This window comes from Hemiscyllium ocellatum, chromosome 40, assembly GCF_020745735.1.
Source record: "Hemiscyllium ocellatum isolate sHemOce1 chromosome 40, sHemOce1.pat.X.cur, whole genome shotgun sequence".
NCBI classification, from domain to species: Eukaryota; Metazoa; Chordata; class Chondrichthyes; order Orectolobiformes; family Hemiscylliidae; genus Hemiscyllium; species Hemiscyllium ocellatum.
Window position 1 is genome coordinate 13,529,268 of NC_083440.1, and position 19,498 is coordinate 13,548,765.

The 19,498-nt window shown below is 43.5% G+C and overlaps 1 gene segment (V, D, J or C); it reads right to left on the reverse strand.

Annotated features, from left to right (window-relative positions):
* Window positions 1-11,819: 11,819 nt before the first annotated feature.
* LOC132834514 (T cell receptor alpha variable 5-like) lies at window positions 11,820-12,813 on the reverse strand. The segment is given in 2 exon segments: window positions 11,820-12,235; window positions 12,749-12,813. Coding segments are annotated over 2 exon segments (462 nt in total).
* Between the last annotated feature and the right edge of the window lie 6,685 nt (window positions 12,814-19,498).

Consider the following 19,498-nt stretch of genomic DNA (forward strand, 5'->3'; position numbering starts at 1 on the left):
GTCTGAAAAGCACAGCAGGTCAGGTAGCATCAGATGTTCAGGGGAATTGACGTTTTGGACATAAGCCCTTCATCAACGATCTCATGTTAATATAGTCTAGTTAAAGTAAGGCATGTCTTTTATTTGTTTGCTGGATTCGAGTCAAACTCCAATGTTTCTTTGTTTTCTTAATTTGCTGTTGTACAAAGCGGAATAGTGTTTGTAACTATATAGGTAGAAAGACGTTTTTTTAATGAATGAAATGTATTTTGAAATAATAAGAAGGTTGTTCTTACCAGCGTCTGTTCAGTTCTCTAATCACTCTGTTGGCTCAATATGAAATTAAATAGTTCCCTGCATGGGCAGAAAATGTCTCTGCTTTCACACTGCAAGGGCAATCTGAAAAATATCAAATTCTAATGTTTTGTTTGACATTTTTTTGATCTCGTAGGCGCTGTCTAGATCTGTTTGAGGACCTTTATGATGCACTTCCTTTTACGAATGAAATTTATTTTTGAAACATACAACCTATTCTTCTTTGGGAAAATTGTTGTTGCAATGCCACAGTCTCCTTCGGATACCTGTAACGACAGAGATTCAACTAGATGCAGTAATTTGAAGGGGTAAAAACTGAGATATTAGATAATACCCAATATATGCATTCAGAGATGAAATTATTGAGGTCTGGAGCACATATGTATTCACATCGGGCTTTATTGATTAGAAATAGTGTCACTATAAGTGCCTCACAGGAGAAAAATTATGATTATGGAGAAAAATAATGTTATGGTTGAAGGCAGCTAACTCTGATTCAATTGTTTATCAAAGAGCATTGATGATATTTTGTTTTCTCTGTTGATTTACTCAGTTGCTGAACGCTACCATGCAGTTTCTCAGGGTACCAGAAAGCCGACTGGTAATGTAGAGAAAACATTTCAGAATATGTTTGATCGGCAAGCAATTGATCCTAGGCCCCAACCGTTTCTTGATATGACGTGGAGAAGTCAAATCAGTTGAAGATTGGTATGTGTACTGCTAGGCCCCACTCAACTAGTCCAAGATGGATCATCCACTCAGTATTTCTGACTGAATATGGCTGAGTGATCCAGCCTTACCTATTGCACTAATGTGCTGTGCTTTTCCATCATTAACGATGGAGATATTTGTGGAGCCTCCTCTTCTAGTGCATTGTTTAATTGTCTATTATTATTAACGGCTCAATATGTTCAAACTGCAGATCTTAAATCTGCTCTGCTGATTGTGGAATTGCTTAACCCTCTCTATCGCTTGCAGATTAAATGGCTTGGCATTCATGAAGACCTGCATATAGAGTCACAATATTGACACATAATTATCAGGTATGTCTCGTGCTGCTTCTGGCATAATTTCCTGCACTCTCCATTCAACTCGTGTTTATCCCTTGTCTCGGTGTTTATGGTTGAATGGTGGACATGCTGGATCGTGAGGTTGCAGATTGTGTTTGAAGACAACACTGAAGCTGTTGATCGCATACAGTGCCTCATGGTTGCGAGACCTGTTCAATATTTGTAAAATGTAACATATTGATAGCATCACACAATCAATTGGAGGTTATTAGAATGTGAAGACAGGACTTTGCATCTACTAACACTGTGCAGTGGTCACTCTAACTAGTACTTTTATGGACGCAAGCATTTGCAATCGGTAGATTAGTAACAATGATTTCAAGTTTATTTTGTTTCCCTCTTGTTGGTTACTTCACAACTTGTTTCGGACCCAACCTAGCAGCTATATATTTTATTCTGTATTTTCTTTTATATGTTAGAACTGCTGCTGAACCACTCTTGTTGATGCATATCGCAAACCCTCATCCAGTGTACATTTTCCATCTTTGCTATCCTCAGCGTGTTGTCCATGTGTTCTCGGAAATTGATAAGCACTGATATATCAGCTGAGGGAGAATGGTATGTTGTACCTGAAAGACATTTCTTTGTCCATAGTTAATCCAAAGCCATGAGATTTCATGGGGCCGAGAGCTAAAGTCAAGGAACTGCAGTGCATCTTCCTTATGATTGAATATCACTGTGCTGTTAACGCAGTCGGATCTGTTCTACCAGTGAAAAGTTCAAATTCAGGAATGGCGATGTGGTGGTTGTGGCAATGATTATGTCTCTGCTAAGTTATTGACTAGTCTGTGAGACAGCTCTCCCAATTTTAATACTATCACCCAGATATCAGAATGTAGAAATTTGCACAATCAACAGGGATGTTTCTGAAGGTTTTTTTTTAGGTCAGAGCAGGTGATCCATCTGTTTCCATTTCTTTGAGACTTCGTAGCGCTTGCTCTAACACAATGGCTCACTCAGTAATTACAGACTTCGATTGAGAGCAATAGCATTGCTGTGGCTCTGGTATCACGTGAAGGTCAGAGGAAATAATGAAGGGAGATTGGAATCGAACCCAGATCCCGAGAACGTCGCTTAATTTCTGGATTAATAATCTAGGAATAATATGACTGGGCCCTTGAGTCGCTTTATTGCTGCTTGGGGAACTGAATATTGGTCATCGCGAACTGAGACAAGCCGCATCGATGAACAAGTTGTTCATTTTTAAAGCTGCAGGTGCACCAAACCATTTTTGGTCTTTGGGATCAGCAACAGTTTAGTAATGAAAGTATACAGCCGCTGCCTCAGTCCTTCCAAAGTTCAGCCATTTCTTCAGCCCCTAATTCCAATTCAAAGCTTAAACCAGTCATTGAAACCCTCCTAAAAGGCAGATGGCAAAGGTGGTAAAGGAGCTTACTGCGAGCCACAACTGCTCAGATGTTGTCTGAGCGACCGTGATTTTCCAGCGACACACACTTAGACTATGATCTGCAGTCCTCACGTCCATAGCTGCGACTCTGCTAAAAAAAAAGCACTAGCAAGACAAGAACATGATTTAGTCATAAGTGTCCTTCAGTTACGTACCGCTCCAGGGCTTCTGTTTTTGAAACCATTGGAAAGGCCATTACAGAGGAAGACTGAGAACCAGACTCATCAAACAAGTACTGCTACAACGAGGACGGTGAAACATTTCCTTTCAGTGCACATGATAAAAACGACAGGTGTTCAGCTTGCTTTGTCATGTCTAAACACCCAACATTTGCTGAGTTTCCATGCCAAAGGAGTGCACCTGGCCTCAGAGGCTGTATCTCGGTCAGTTTTTCACACTCTACACCAACAACTCTATCGCAGTTGTATCATTCTCCAGTCCAGTGAGACTGCCTTGTGTACTTCATTGAGTTGGGCTATCACAGCACTGGAGCCATTACCTGAGAAAGAGGGAACAGACTGGCTGAGTAAATACATATGTGTGGGTGTATGCACATTGTTAATTTAATGCTATCAGGCAGGAATTGGGAAGTACAGACTGAGAGAAATTGTTCCATAGAAAGGGCAGAGCAGGTATGTGGAGATTATTTAAGGAGCAGTTGTTGCGAGTGATATATAAATTTGTTCCTCTGAAGGAGGTAAGAAGGAATAAGATTAAGGAACCTTGGATGACGAGAACAGAGGAGATTCTCATGAAAAGGAAGGAGGCAGCTTATGCAAGTTGGAGAGAGCAAGGATCTAGCACAGCATTAGAGGATTGCAGGCTTGCTATAAAGGAGCTCAGAAATGGGCTGAGAGCGAGGAGGGGGCACGAAAAAGGCTTCGCAAGAAGGATTAAGGAAAACCCAAAGGCATTTTATTCATACATGAGGAAGAAGAGAATGATCAGGGAGAAGGTAGGGCCGATCAAGGATAGTGGACAGAACTTGTGCATGCAGTCTGAGCATATAGGGGAAGCCCTAAATGAGGTTTTTGCTTCGGTTTTCACTAAGTAAAGGAATCTTGTTGTGAATGAAAACTTTCAGGAGCAGGGATACAGGCTTGACCAGACCAAAACTGATGAAGTTGATGTGCTGGAAATTTGGAAATAAGTGCACAGGGCCAAACTCGATTTATCCTAGGCTTCTCTGGGAAGCGAGAAAGGAGGTTGCTAAGCCGCTGGTGAGGATCATTGCCTTCTCACTCTCTCTGGGAGTCGTACCAGAGGATTAGAAGGAGGCAAAAGTTGTTCGTCTTTTCAAGAAGGTTAATAGGGAAATCCCTGGCAATTACAGACAAGTCAGTCTTACGTCTGTAGTCAGCAAAGCTTTGGAAAGAATTCTGAGGGACAAGATTTATGATTATTTGGCAAAGCTTAGTGTAATTAAAAGTAATCGGCATGGCTTAGTATGGGGCACGTCAGACCTCACAAATCTTATTGAGTACTTTGAGGAGGTGACAAGATAGGCCGACAAAGTTCGAGCAGTGGATGTGGCGCATATGGACTTCATCAAGGCATTTGATAAGGTTTCACATGGTAGGCTCATCCATAAAGTCAGGAAGTATTGGATATAGGGAGAGTTGGCTATCTGGACTCCGAATTAGACATAGGTAGATTTGGCTATCTGGATTCAGAAGGCAGACAGTGCTTGTAAATGGAAAGTATTCTGCCTGAAGTTAAGTGTTGAGTGGGGTCCCTCAGGGCTCTGTTCTTGGGCCTATGCTCTTTGTAGTTTTTATAAATGACTTCGATGAGGAGGTTGAGGGGAGGGTTAGTAAATTTGCAGATGACACAAAGATTGGAGGTGCCATCAATGCTATCGAGAGAAACTGCAGTCTGCAGAGCGACATAGACAGGATGCAGAGCAGGGCTGAGAAATGGCAGATGGAGTTCAACCTGGATAAATGCGAAGTGATGTATTTTGGAAGGTCGAACTCGAATGCTGAACATAGGATTAAAGACAGGATTCTTGGCAGTGTGGAGAAACAGAGGGACCTGGGTTTGCAATTACATAGATCCTTCAAAGTTACCACCCAAGTTGATGGGGTTGTTAAGGAAGCATATGGTGTTTTGCATCTAATTAACAGGATGAGCGAGTTTATGAGCCATGAGGATTTTACTATAGCTCTATAAGCCCATGGTGAAACCACACCTGGAATACTGTATCAAGGTTTCGTCGCCCTACTATAGGATAGACACAGAGGCTTTCGAGAGGGTACAAAGAAAGTTTACCAGGCTGCTGCCTGGACTGGAGGGCTTGTCTTATGAAGAAAGGTTGAATAAGCTCGGACCTTTCTCTCTGGAGAGAAGGAGGAAGAGTGGAGACCTGATCGAGGTATACAACATCGTAAGTGGAATAGATAGATACAGTGGCCAGAGACTTTTCCCCAGAGCAGGATTGACTGGTATGAAGGGGCATAGTTTTAAGATATTAGGAGAAAGATATAGAGGAGACATCAGAGGCAAGTTCTTTACGTAGCGATTTATAAATGCATTGAATGCTTTACCGGGGTGGTGGTGGAAGCAAAGTCATTAGGGCCGTTTAACGACTGTTGGACATGCACATGGATAGCAATGTGTTGCGAATTGCATAGGTTAAGTTATCACATTATCTATTAGGATTAAACCTCGGCACAACATCGTGGGCCAAAGGGCCTGTTCTGTGCTTTTCTATTTTCCATGTTCTATGGCTGGCAGAAAAGGGCATTCTGCAAATTGTGCCTTGTCGAGAATTTCCCGAAGGCTCTCCAATCATTCCTGCTCCTGCATTCGTTATGATGTGTAGGTAAGGTGAATTAGTATGCTAAACTTTACTGTGGTGTCCTGAAATGTGTCTGTGGGTGGCCATTGGAAATGCGGAGTTATGGGAATACGGTGGGTTTCATGATCTTGGCTGGGATGGTCTTTCAAGCGTCAGAACAGCTCTACAGGCTGAATGGTCCATTTCCTCACTGCATGGGAGCTCAGAATCCACTGTGTCATATGAGCATTAAATATATTTGGAACAATAACATTAGCAAAATGAAACAGAAAGCATTTTAGAAAATAATAGATTTCCCCCAATGGAACTCTTTGTCCTCTACAAATTAGCGGAACTTTGATTATTTGAAGGACATGGGGGTGGGGGGGGGGGTGGAGTATTTCGTTTGGTTGATCCAATTCCGGAAAATGGAATGCCAGATAACATAGTTTAGCCAGACTTCAGGACCTTGCATTATTGCCAGATGATTAGATATTTGCATACTCGAATGCTGAATAGTCAAGGTCCTTTTACTCAACATAACACTATGTCTTCGGCTCAGCTGTTGCTGGAAAGGGGCACTTGATCTTCGATTGAACAGTGAAGAGCATCTAGATGGGTAATGGATGCTTGTAAGAACGTGTGCAAACATCAGCAAGGAGTGGCTGTAATTGGAAGTGTTGTTCACTCGAGCTTTCCACTTGATCTGCTCAGTTTAACTGCTCTCTAGATTTTTGCATGAACTCTAGAATTATTTTCATCAGTGTAATTACAGACAATGCAGAAATAAACGACAGTATCAGATACCTCCAGCATTTTTCAGGATTTTCAGGTTGTACGATTCAAGTTTGAACCTGGTGTCTCCAAATATTGCCTTGAAATCATACTCGAACATAAGTGCTGAAGTCCCAATGGCGGTTGGTATGAGCTGTCGGCCTGTCCTACCTCGCTAGCAGTTACCGTACATGTTGTTATTGCCAGTGTCATTTTGATAGCAGTTCAGTTCGTCTGTATTCCTCTTTTGCTGAGACAAATGCTCTGGCCACTGGGAGACGAGGACACGTTTTCAAGTCGCTAAATTACAAAGGTGGAAAGGCAAAGAATTGGTTTGAGATGTAACATCAATTACAGCGGAGACCCGGGTGTAACCTCTGATTTCACGTGTTCCACACAGTTTGAAATGTCCCCTGCTTCACAAAGACATGACATTTACCCATTATGGAGACAGAAAGATCGTGACCTACGCCACGTAACGGTGCCCACATTGTGTCAGGCTATTTGGACGCTTGTCATTGCCACTTCCAGTCTCTGAGCAAGAGACAGGGACTTTAAAATGCTGATCCAAAACGAAAGGAAGACATTTGCAAAAGAGAACGATGCAGCTTGAAACGGACCATTTTCCCAATTGCTTCTGCTCTCTGTGCAACTTTGAGACAATTTCCTATTTGAATGCCCTCCGTATTATCACAGTGGGCGGCACGGTGGCACAGTGGTTAGCACTGCTGCCTCACAGCGCCTGAGACCCGGGTTCAATTCCCGACTCAGGTGACTGACTGTGTGGAGTTTGTACGTTCTCCCCGTGTCTGCGTGGGTTTCCTCCGGGTGCTCCGGTTTCCTCCCACAGTCCAAAGATGTGCGGGTCAGGTGAATTGGCCATGCTAAATTGCCCGTAGTGTTAGGTAAGGGGTAAATGTAGGGATATGGGTGGGTTTCGCTTCGGTGGGTCGGTGTGGACTTGTTGGGCCAAAGGGCCTGTTTCCACACTGTAAGTCTAATCTAATCTAATCCTACAAATAATGCTAATTTGAATATTTATCTATGTCCCTTTCATAAGGGACAATTATAGATTCTTCGCTGGCCATGCAGAACATTCCACAAAAAGGCAACACCTTTTTTTCCGATGATAAACAAGAACAAAAGTTGCATGTGGTCTGAGTGATCGAAGTTCATCTGTGACACTAAAAGTGGATTAAGACAGGCTCACGTACTTCAGCAAGGCTGGAAGTTTATTTGGACACAGCAGTAACAGAGATTGCAGAAAAAAGCATCAAACATTGTCCCTGCAAAGTTTTCACACAGCTTTCACACATTGCAAACCCTCTAGCCCTGGAGTTGGATTTAACACTTAGCAATGAACGTGACATTATCATGAGAACGCCCAATAAACCTCCCCTGATCCCATTTATGTAAAAAAAAGGCACTTGTTTTTGAATACTGTACAAAATTAACTGACAACAAGGTAGTCACAAAACGTTAATGATATATCCAAACCAACTTTGGTTATTTCAAATTGAAACGATTTGCATGTGTCTATTTTCTTCCAAGTTTTGTTCAATATTGAGGATCACCAATTCATCAGCCGAGTGAGGACATTATGGAATAATAATCGGAAGATGCCCTTGGTCATATTTTACTCAAAGCCCGGAGAATGCATGCCGTCCAGAGCTAACATCAAAGACACCAAGAGCAACTCCCTGTGGACTGTGTACCATTGTGCGAGGAAATCTGGTGGGTCTGTCTTGCCAGTGGGACAGGTCCTATGCACGGAAAATGATGGTGGTTTCTGCGATATTGTCGGTAAGGAGCATTATTATATCACCTGTTGATTAGGCTGTGAGATGTCTCTCACAATCTTTGCACTCACCATCAAATGTGTAGAACTGCAGGAGATGTGGACAGAGTAAACGAATATTTTGCATCAGTGTTTACTGTGAAAAAGGACATGGAACAAATAAAATGTGACTAAGTAGGTAGAGACATCTTAAAAATTGACAGTACTACACATGAGGAGATGCTGGATTTCTTAAAACGCATAAAGATGGATCAATTCCCAGGATCTGATCAGATGTATCCTAGAGCTCTGTGTAAAGCTAGAAAAATGATTGCTGGGCCCTTTGCTGAGACATCTATCTCATCAATGGCCACAGGTGTGGTGCCGGCTGACTGGAGGTTGGCTAATGTGTTGTCACTATTTAAGGAAGGTGGTAAGAAAATGCCAGGGAAATGTTGCCAACATGGCTTTGTGCGTGTGACATCATATCACAATCACTCGATTGAGACTTTTTAAGAAATAACCAAAGAGGATTGATGAGGGCAGACCGGTGGACGTGATTTTTGCAGACTTCAGTAAGGCATTTCACAAGGTTCGTCATGGTAAATTGGCGAGCAAGGTTAGATCACCTGTAATATAGGGAGAACTAGCCACTTGGATACAAAACTGGTTCGAAGGTAGAAGACAGACAGTGGCGGTGGAGGGTTACCTTCCAGTCAGGAGGCCTATGACTAGTAGTGTACCACAATGATCAGAGCTGGGTTTACTACTTTTCATTATTTGTTAAACAATTATTTGGATGTGAATATAGGAGATATAGTTAGTAAGTTTGCAGATGACACCAAAATTATCGGTGCAGTGGGCAGCGAAGAAGGTTAAGTTAGGGTCCAAAGGGATTTGATCAGGTAGGCCAATGGGCCACGGAAGGCAGATGGTCTTTAATTTTGAAAGGCAAATCATGGCAGGACTTAATGGTAAGCTCCTGGATGGCGTTGCTGAGAAAAGAGACCTTGCATTCTACATTCATATTTCCTTGAAAATGGAGTCGCAGGATAGTGATTAAGGCCGTCAGTGTGCTTTCCTTTATTGTTCAGAGCTTGGAGAATAAGAGTTAGGAGTTCATGTTGCAGCTGTACATGACATTGGTTCAGCAACCTTTGGAAACTTGTGTGCACTTCTCGTTTTCCTCCGTCTGAAAGGACGCTATTAAAATTTGAAAAGGCTCAGAATGGATTTACAAAGATTGGATTGAAGAGTTTGAGCTGCAAGAAGACGCTGAAATCGTTGGGGCTGTTTTTTACGTATATTCAGAGGCGGAATGATGATCTTGTAGAGATCTAGGAAGTTCTGATGAGAATGAATAGTGTAAAGAAATAAAATGTTTTCCCTGGGATACCGGAGTCCCGAACTGGAGGGAATAGGTTTTGAGTGAAAGATTAAAAATGAATCTAAGGGGCAACTTTGTCACACGGAAGGTGGAGCATGTATTCAATGAAATGGTAGAGGAAGTGGGGAGATAATATAATGACTGCATTTAAAGACATCTGGATGATTATTTGAATACGATGATTTAGAGGGATATAAAGTCGTGAGTGTAGTTCTGGTAAAACATAGCAGGTCAGACAGCATTAGAAGAGCAGGAATATTGACACTTCAGGCTTAATCCCTTCACCAAGATCTTGATCAACGACTTATGCTCGAAATGCCGACTCTCCTGCTCCTCGGATGGGCCTGACCTGTCTTGCTTTTCCATCACGGCACTCTTGACTCAGATCTCCATCATCTGCAGTCATTACTTTCAACTTTGAGGGATGTGGACCAGCTGCTAGCTTAATTTTTGGATACCTTATTGCCACAGTCAAATTGGACTGAAAGGTCTGTTTCTATGCTATAAAACACTGACTCGCTAACTCTATGTCTGGAAGGAGGGATTTTAAGGTCGACAGAGCGATTATTACAGTTTTTCTGTCTTATGTCAGTGCAATGTGATTCGTCCAGTTTCACTTCTTTTAGACTCCGTAAGGATTGATAAAAGTGCATTCAAAGTCATTCAGGCAACTGAGATTCAATGGCATTGGTCTTGGTCTGTGGGACAGTTTTCCTGTCCTAAAGAAAATTAGGGAAACAGATGTTTTTTTTTCAGACAAAGAAGGGTTGATTTATGTCGATCTGTTATGTTAGGTTTATGACTGTAATCAAATTACACGAGCTGCTGTCATAGCATTCTAACCTTTTTTTAGAATATTGACTAAATGTTTGGATTAATCGTCAAACGATAAGACCACGAGGCAATTGCATTGTCACATTACTGCTTCATCACTGGGTCCTGCGAGAATTTAATAGGCTATTAATTTTAAAGGTTCAAATTGAAGTTTTGCCATGATTTCTCCTCGCAACATGACTTTGCAGAAGGCTTTTGCACTGCTCTGGGTCTGTTTTGAACATTGTGATAGCGAGCAGTTTTAAAATGAATCAAGGTCTGAGGCTTCTACACGTTCAACCTTTTGTTCAGACTTCAGATCTTCTTGCCTGCTAAAACCTGTCCTTGACACATTCAGAAAAGCAGGTCCCATAGGCTGTAAGGGATTTCACTGTCAGCTGCTACTCGTTGTCACTGCACTAGCACCAAAAATAAAAGCTTAAATTATTGGTGGCCTTCATCTAACTTACACATACAACTCTTCTCATTTCCAAAACACTGTGGAAATAATTCCTTCCTGAAAGCAGTACTGAGAAAGACTGACAAACAGACAGATCAATGAAGATAAGGAGACATTACCTATCACCGCATATGATGAATACCACATTGATTCAGCTTGCTTTGTCAACGAAGAGAGCAGTCGTGAATGGACACCCAGTTATCATCGGATTTAATAGGTCCCATACCAATGGAGTACACTTGGCTACGTTACCAATTCGTAACAGAGACGGAATTTCATTCAGTTTCCAACACTTCGTGCCTCCAATTCGGCCGCAGTTGCATGTGAACTCGTCCAGCGAGATCAACTGGTGTCCCTCATTGAGCTGGAGCGTGAAGACAGCTCCATTCTGAAGCCCTGGAGCCACGACGTTACAAAAAAGGAGAAGGTTGACTGGGTCAATACATATTCAAAAAGGAAATATCAGCAAACGCATCTGGGGATATGTGTACTCCTCAGATGATACCTGGCAGAAGTGGTTTATTGCCCTCTCGAGATCATCCAGAAGGGTTTCAATTATTCCGAGTCCTGTACTGTTTATTGCATGCAGGTTAAGTGAATTGACCGTGCGAAATTACTGAATACTGCACAAAAATGAGCAGGTGAGTTAACCATTACAAATGCGCGGTGATTGGGATAGGAGAGCGGATCTCTGTGAGACAGTGTTCAGAGATACAGTGCAGATTCGATGGGCCGAATGGTCTATTACCCCATCTTTGGGTTCTCTTCTTATACTGTGCCAAATGAGCGTTAGCTACATATTTCAACTTGATTAAATTCGCGTTTCCATTAAAAAAGGATCAATTGTAAACTCAAACAGAGAGTAGTTTTGTAAAACACAACAGTGGGTCAGAATGGAATGCTCTGCCCCCTACAAATTATCATTGTACATGAGACTATCTATCCGGCTCGATGATAAATGAACAGGTTCCCTTATTCTTTGATTGGGTTGTAAATCGCTGCTATTACTTCGATAATACTTTTACCCCAGAACAGTTTGTATGAAAGGGTGCAATCATTAGTGAGGAGTGGGTGCAATTATGATCGTTGTGAACTCGAGGTTCCCAATCCATCTGCTTACATCTGCTTGCTCGGTTTTAGCAACAGACCTGCACTTGTTTGTATTGCTGTGTTCACTGGCAGCACAGTAATAAAGTGCGGTATCAGACGTCTGCAGCTGAAGGATTTTTAAACTGCATGATTTAAGATCATGCCTGGTGCCTTCAAATCTTGCCTTGAAATCCTCTTCGAACGTGGGTGCTGCAGTACCAATCGAGGTTGCTATGAGCTGCAGGCGTGCTCCCCTTAGCTGACGGTACCAGTACATGTAGTTATGGTTAGTATCATTTTGGTAACAGTGCATCTCCGCCGTCTTCCCTTCTCCAACAGACAATATGTTCTCCGACTGGAAGATTAAGGTGCTCTTGCAGCCAGCTGAGGAGGAACGGGGAAAACAGATGTGGTCATTTTTCAACTGCTTGCTATTATAACGGGGAGGTTATTTTTGCAGATAGCACCACCACCCCAGTCACTCATAAAAGATCGAGTCGTTGACATTCTCAGACAAAGCAACAGATCTCTGGGCACCCAGTCACGGTAGAGCAATACCGAACCATATTGTCACGATTGGCTGCAATTCCGATTGCTTGCACAGATATAAGTACATCATCCATTTTCCCACATCCACAGACTTCAAAATCCATCTGCTGCAAAAGTATAACACATCTTTCCACTACAGAGAGAAAGACTAAGTTACCGCAGCCACTCACTGTTTTGGTTACTGTGCCCTGTTTTATTTGGAAACTTCATGCCACTGAAACATATATTATTTTTAATAAATTAAACAAGAACGAAACTTGCAAATGACCTGACTGACCTAAACTCATCTCACAGCATGAAGAGCGGATAAAGAATGACTAAAATAGTTAAGCAAGCCTGGAAGGATACCTGCGAACAGCAGTAACAGGAGATACAGAGAAACAGCATCGAACATTATCCCTCCCAACTTGGTACTGCTTTGCACACTGCAAAACCTCTTACCCTGTTGCCGGATTTAATGCTTTGCACTGGACGTGACATCATTGCGAGAGCGTCCAATCGACCTCCCCATTCCCGTCCAATGAAATGCAGAGATCCTGTCTATGAGTACGTTGGTAAGTGACCCACGAGGTAATCTTGCAATTTTAAGTATATAGTTCATTCCTTGCATTTCGTATAGATCGAAACAATTCACTTGTCTTTGTTTTTTTTTCTAGGGGAGGTCACGTTACGTCATGTCAAACAAATGAAGGTTCTGTTAGATGTTACAACATTGGTCCAGTTTGCATCTCAGGATGGATACGGAGAAGAATGTCAAACTGGGCAAGATAGTCCAGTGTCCATTCAGGTTTCAAACCACACTCTTGCTCAAATATTTTGCTGCAGTGCTGAAAGTGCTTCTATTTTCACAAATGAAAGGACGAATTGAAAGATGTTAAATTCCATTGTGTTGTTCGGACAATTTTCTTTCTGAAAAATCCGTAGAAAACATTTTGTGTAGCTTTTGTATGTGCATTCTTTTTATGAACTCGATTTATTTTTGCACTATAAAGACTCCACCTAACATATTGCTGTTCTAATACAATAAATGCAATCCACCCTCTGTGTGATCAGAGAGATTTTCAAACTGATATAATGTTCAGATGGGAAAAACACAAAAATTTTAAATATTTTGTAATGAAACTTCTGAAATGTTATTATTCAACTATGCAGCAGGTGCATAATGAACTGAGACCTCAGGTTCGAAGGTAGAGAAACTACCACTGCATCAAAAGTACCCTCCTTATTCATTCCAAAATCAACTTGCTCGGATATATTACCATATATCTCTGTAGGATGTGGAAATGGAATCCGTTTTTCCCGGTCCAGAGGTACATCCACTACCACAGATCCACATGACCCCAGGTATGATTACAAAATAAGTATTTTCCTAATCCGCAGCTGACTGTGTTTAAAGGTGATTATCAACGAATATTGATGAAATTTTGTTGACTCTTTTGATTCAGTCATTTACTGAAAGCTACTGCGCAACTTCTCAGGGCTGGAGCAAGAAGGTTGCTAATCTTGAGAAAACATTTCGAAACATATTTTGTCAGCAAACAATTGCTATGCTTTGGGCAGAGGTGGTGACAATAATGCTTTGTTCTGAATGTGACATCATTGCGAGAGCGTCCAATAGACCTCCCCGTTCCCATCCAATGAAATGCAGATATCCTCTCTCTGAATACGTTGGTAACTGACCCATGAGATAATCTCGCAAGTTTAAGTATATAATCCACCCCCTGCATTTTGTATAGATTGAAATAATTCACTTATCTTTGTTTTTTTTTGTCTAGAGGAGGTCATGTCACGTTACGATCAGACGTGAGATTTCGTTAATAAATTCATATTCCTTCATCTGTTCTTACGTAGAAACTTATTATGACACACACATATATTCTTTTAGTTTAGCATGACTAAGGTGCCATCCTGTATGAATGCGGGTGCTATTTTGTCCATGCCACACGAGGAGTCCCAAAACAATTTAAAAAATGTCAGGAACAGCATCCAGCACATTAATGATCAATTAGACGAACCAGCTTTACGAAAAAAAAGTGAATGGGAGTCTATCAATTTAGACAGGAGCAACAAAAGGTTGTTTGTTGTTATGATGAGCGAGACCTTCCACTCTCTCCTTCCACACACTCACTTTATCCATGCACCAACCACTTCTCTCCTTCCAAACACCCACTCTATCCAAACTCCTACTTTATCCCTCCTTCCTCACACTCACTCTATCCCTGAACCCACCTTTTCTCTCCTGCCACACACTCACTCTATCCCTGCGCACACCTTCCCTCTCCTTCCTTACTCTCACTCTATCCTTGCAGGCAACTTCTCTCTCCTTCTTCACTCTCACTCTATCCCTACACCCACCTTCTCTCTCCTTCCTTACTCTCAGTCTATCCCTGAACCCACCTTCTCCCTCCTTCCACACACTCACTTTATCTCTGCACCCACTTTTTCTCTCCTTCCACACACTCACTCTACCCCGGAACACACCTTCTCTCTCCTTCCTTACTCTCACTCTATGCCTGCACGCATCTTCTCTCTCCTTCCTCACACTCACTGTATCCCAGCTCCTACCATCTTCTCCTTCCTCACACTCACTTTATCCCTGCACCTACCATTTCTCTGTTTCCACACACTCACTCTATCTCTGCACACACCTTCCCTCTCCTTCCTCACTCTCACTCAATCCATGCATCACATGCTCTCTCCTTCCTCACATTCACTCTATCCCTGCACACACCTTCCCTCTCCTTCCTCACTCTCATCTATCCCTGCATCACATACTCTCTCCTTCCTCACACACTCACTCTATCCCTGTCCACACCTTCCCTCTCCTTCCTCACTCTCATTCTATCCCTGCACGGAACTTCTCTCTCCTCCTTCATTCCCACTCTATCCCTGCAGCACATACTCTCTCCTTCGTCACACTCACTCTATCCCAGCTCCTACCTTCTACCTCCTTCCTCACACTAACATTATCCTTGCACCCACCTTTTCTCTCCTTCCACACACTCACTCTATCCCTGCACACGCCTTCTCCCTCCTTCCTTACTCTCACTCTCTCCCTGCAACCACCTTTTCTCTCCTTCCTCAAACTCCCTCGATCCCTTCACCCACCGTCTCTCTACTTCCTCACAATCACTCTATCCCTGCACCACATTCTCTCTCCCGCCTCAAGCTGACTCTATCCCTGAACCCACCTTTTTTATCCTTCCACACTCTCACTTTTTCCCTGCACACCCATTCTCTCTCATCACTCGCTCTCACTCTATCCCAGCACACAACTTCTCCCGCCTTCATCACACTCACTCAATCCCTGCAAACATCTTCTCTCTCCTTCCTCACTCTCACTCTATCCATTAAGCAAACTTTTCTCTCCGTGCACACACTCACTGTATCCCTGCACACACCTTCATCCTCCTTCCTCACTCTCACGATATCCTTGCACGAAACTTCTCTCTCCTTCTTCATTCTCACTCTATTCCGGCAACCACCTTCTCTCTCGTTTCTTATTCTCACTCTACCCATGCACACACCTTCTCTTTCCTTCCTCACACTCACTCTATCCCAGCTCCAACCTTCTCCCTCCTTCCTCAAACTCACTTTATCTCTGCACCCACCTTTTCTCTCCTTCCACACACTCACTCTATCCCTGCACTCACCTTCTCTCTCCTTCCTCACACTCACTCTATCCCTGCACACACCTTCTCTCTCGTCACTCGCTCTCACTCTATCCGTGCAAACAACTTCTCCCGCCTCCATCACACTCACTCAATCCAGGCAACCATCTTCTCTCTCCTTCCTCACACTCCCTCTATACCTGCACCCAGATTCTCTCTCTTTACTTACGCTCACTCTATACCTGCACCCACCGTTTCTCTCCTTCGTCACACACACTCTATCCCTGAACACACCCTTTCTCTCCTTACACACACGCACTCTATCCCTGCACACACCTTCCCTCTCCTTCCTCACTCTCATCTATCCCTGCACGCAACTTCTCTCTCCTTCTTCATTCTCACTCTATTCCTGCGCCCACCTTCGGTCTCGTCATATCATGTGGGTCATAAACAGGGTACACAGCAAGAAACGTGTGTTGTTGGCAGAAAATCAAAAATAAAAAGGAGACATCAATTTAGGGAAGGGTTTCCCGTTTGAACTGTTATCCCAGGCAGTACTTACCAGATCCTCAACCACACTGTGAATGAAAATGTTTTTCCTCAAATCCGTGCAAAACTGCCGACCTTACTGTTCTTTGTCAAGATGCGAGGAGTATATTGAGTCTTTGAGAAATAACGCAATTTCTGCATCATCGTGGTAAGCAGGGTACAAAGGGAATGCAGTGTCCAGAACAACAAGACAAGGCGGGAAGGACGAAAGGACTGTTAAAATACCAACTTCACGAAGTATATCAATGACGAGAGGAGGGGACATGTGTTCTGGAAAATGACAGGTGAGGGTGGGCATTTACATAAGCTCAGGGGTTGGAGGTTTGAAGAAGCTACCAGGAAAAACTTTACACCCAGAGTGTTTTTGCAACCTGGAATTCACTGTCTGTGAAGGTGATAGAAGCAGAAACTCTCCTTACAGTGAAGAAATATTTCGATGTTCAACAGAGCTGACAAGGCAGAAAAAAGTTTTCTGCCAAGTGATAAGGCAAGGGATTCTACAACAATGACCAACATATTGAAACATGACCCCCGTGCTTTCAAATTAGTTCTAATCCTGGGATGATAGACAGCTATGTTTTTGGATAATATCTTCGCCTGCTTGAATCTCTGTGATCACTGTCAGTGCAGTAATAGACTGCTGAATCTGTCGGCTGCAAGCTCAGCGTATTCAACCTATCTTTTGTTTCATGACTTTTGACTGGGTCTGTCGAATCCTTTTCAGGGTGTGATCAGACCTAGTGACAGGTTGCTATGAGTTGCAGACCTGCACTTCTGGGCTGGCGGTACCAGTGCATGTAAATCTCGCTAGTGTGGTTTTGGTAACAGTGCATTTTTGCCTTCTTCCTCTTTTGTGAAGCCAACTGCTCCAGCCATGGGGAGATGAAGGCACCTTTATAACTCACTAAGGGAAAACGACAGGAAAATGTTGCGGTTGGGATGAAATCGGGATGGACACAATGTGGACTCAGAGAGAGAAGCGAAACAATTTGCGTCAAATTTCACAAACTCAGTCGCTGTGCGTACGAAAACAGTGTGCATTCCTAGATCACGACTGAACTCAATCCAATTGCTGTTGTCCCAACGTATTTGGCACTTTGAATGTCTTACATACTGCACGAGATTTGTACATCCCGCCAACCCCTCACATAGATGAACGTATGTCTGGAGTCCGTTCCCAGCTTATTCAGGTTTAAAACAACTTTTGTTTTGCAATGTCAGCGAAAGGCAGTCACCAGTTACTGGGACCCATGAAAAGCATCAGTTTCCAAAGAGTTGACAAGATCAATCTTGTCTCTTTCATCACTTGGGATGAAAATTCCAAGTTGTACTCTCTGACCCTTATTTTGTCTCCAAACAAAAGCAAAAATGTACGGAGAAACTCAACAGCATCTGTCGAGAGAGAAAGCAGTGTTATCATTTCGGATCCAGTGACGATCCTTCACAACGTATCTATTGTCTTGTAGATTTTTCTATATAAAAATACCTCCAGTCAACCAGCGCAAGAATTTTATAGCACAACTCTGGAACAGGATGCGACTTGAACCCGGTTGATCTGCTCAGAGAAAGGAATACTACCACGATGCCACAAGAGGCTCTTTTCAACTGTATTGAAAGGATTGCCATTTGAGGTATGACTTATGCAGCTTCCATCGTAACTGTACACAGCAAGTTACAACACTACCAAGAACAATTGATAATCCTTGAACTGACCTCGTTGTTCCTTCAACAAGCAGAACTTATGTTGCTCAATAATTTTTTACAGTTACTGGCAGAATGAGTACCAGTGGATACATGCAGACAGACCACAGCATGACACAGCAAACCAATGCTGTCTCAAAACACTGGTTTTGGGACTGAACTGGTCTGACACCCTCCTTCGACTGACTGAACTGGTCTGACACCCTCCTTCGACTGAATGAATTGGTCCGCCGTACCAACCAGTACCCATCCACTGAACACCCTCCTTCGACTGAGTGAACTGGTCCGCCGTACCAGCAGTACCCTTCCACTGACACCCTCCTTCGATTGACTGAACTGGTCCACCATACCAACCAGTACCCTTCCAATGACATCCTCCTTCGACTGACTGAACTGGTCCTCACGCTGAACAACTTCTCTTTCCAATCCTCCCACTTCCTCCAAACTAAAGGAGTTGCCATGTGCACCCGCATGGGCCCCAGCTATGCCTGTCTCTTCGTAGGATATGTGGAACAGTCCATCTTCCGCAACTACACTGGCACCACCCCCGACTGACTCCCACAGCCACCTGGACGACACCTCCTCCCACCCTGCCCCCTGTTAAAACACCATCCCATGTTCCCAATTCCCTCGTCTCCGCCGCATCTGCTCCCAGGAGGACCAGTTCCAATACCATACAGCCCAGATGGCCTCCTTCTTTAAAGACCACAGATTCCCCCCCGACGTGATCGACGATGCCCTCCACCGCATCTCCTCCACTTCCAGCTCCTCCGCCCTTGAGCCCCGCCACTCCAACCACCACCAGGACAGAACCCCACTGGTTCTCACCTACCACTCCACCAACCTCCGTATACAGCGGATCATCCGCCGTCATTTCCGCTACCTCCAAACGGACCCCACCACCAGGGATATATTTCCCTCCCTTCCCCTATCAGTGTTCCGCAAAGACCACTCCCTTCGTGACTCCATCGTCAGGTCCACACCCCCCACCAACCCAACCTCCACTCCCGGCACCTTCCCCTGCAACCACAGAAAATGTAAAACTTGCACTCACACCTCCTCCCTTACCTCTCTCCAAGGCACCAAGGGATCCTTCCATATCCGCCACAAATTCACCTGCACCTCCACACACATCATCTGTTGCATCCGCTGCACCCGATGTGGCCTCCTCTACGTTGGGGAGACGGGCCGCCTACTTGCAGAACGCTTCAGGGAACACCTCTGGGACGCCCGGACC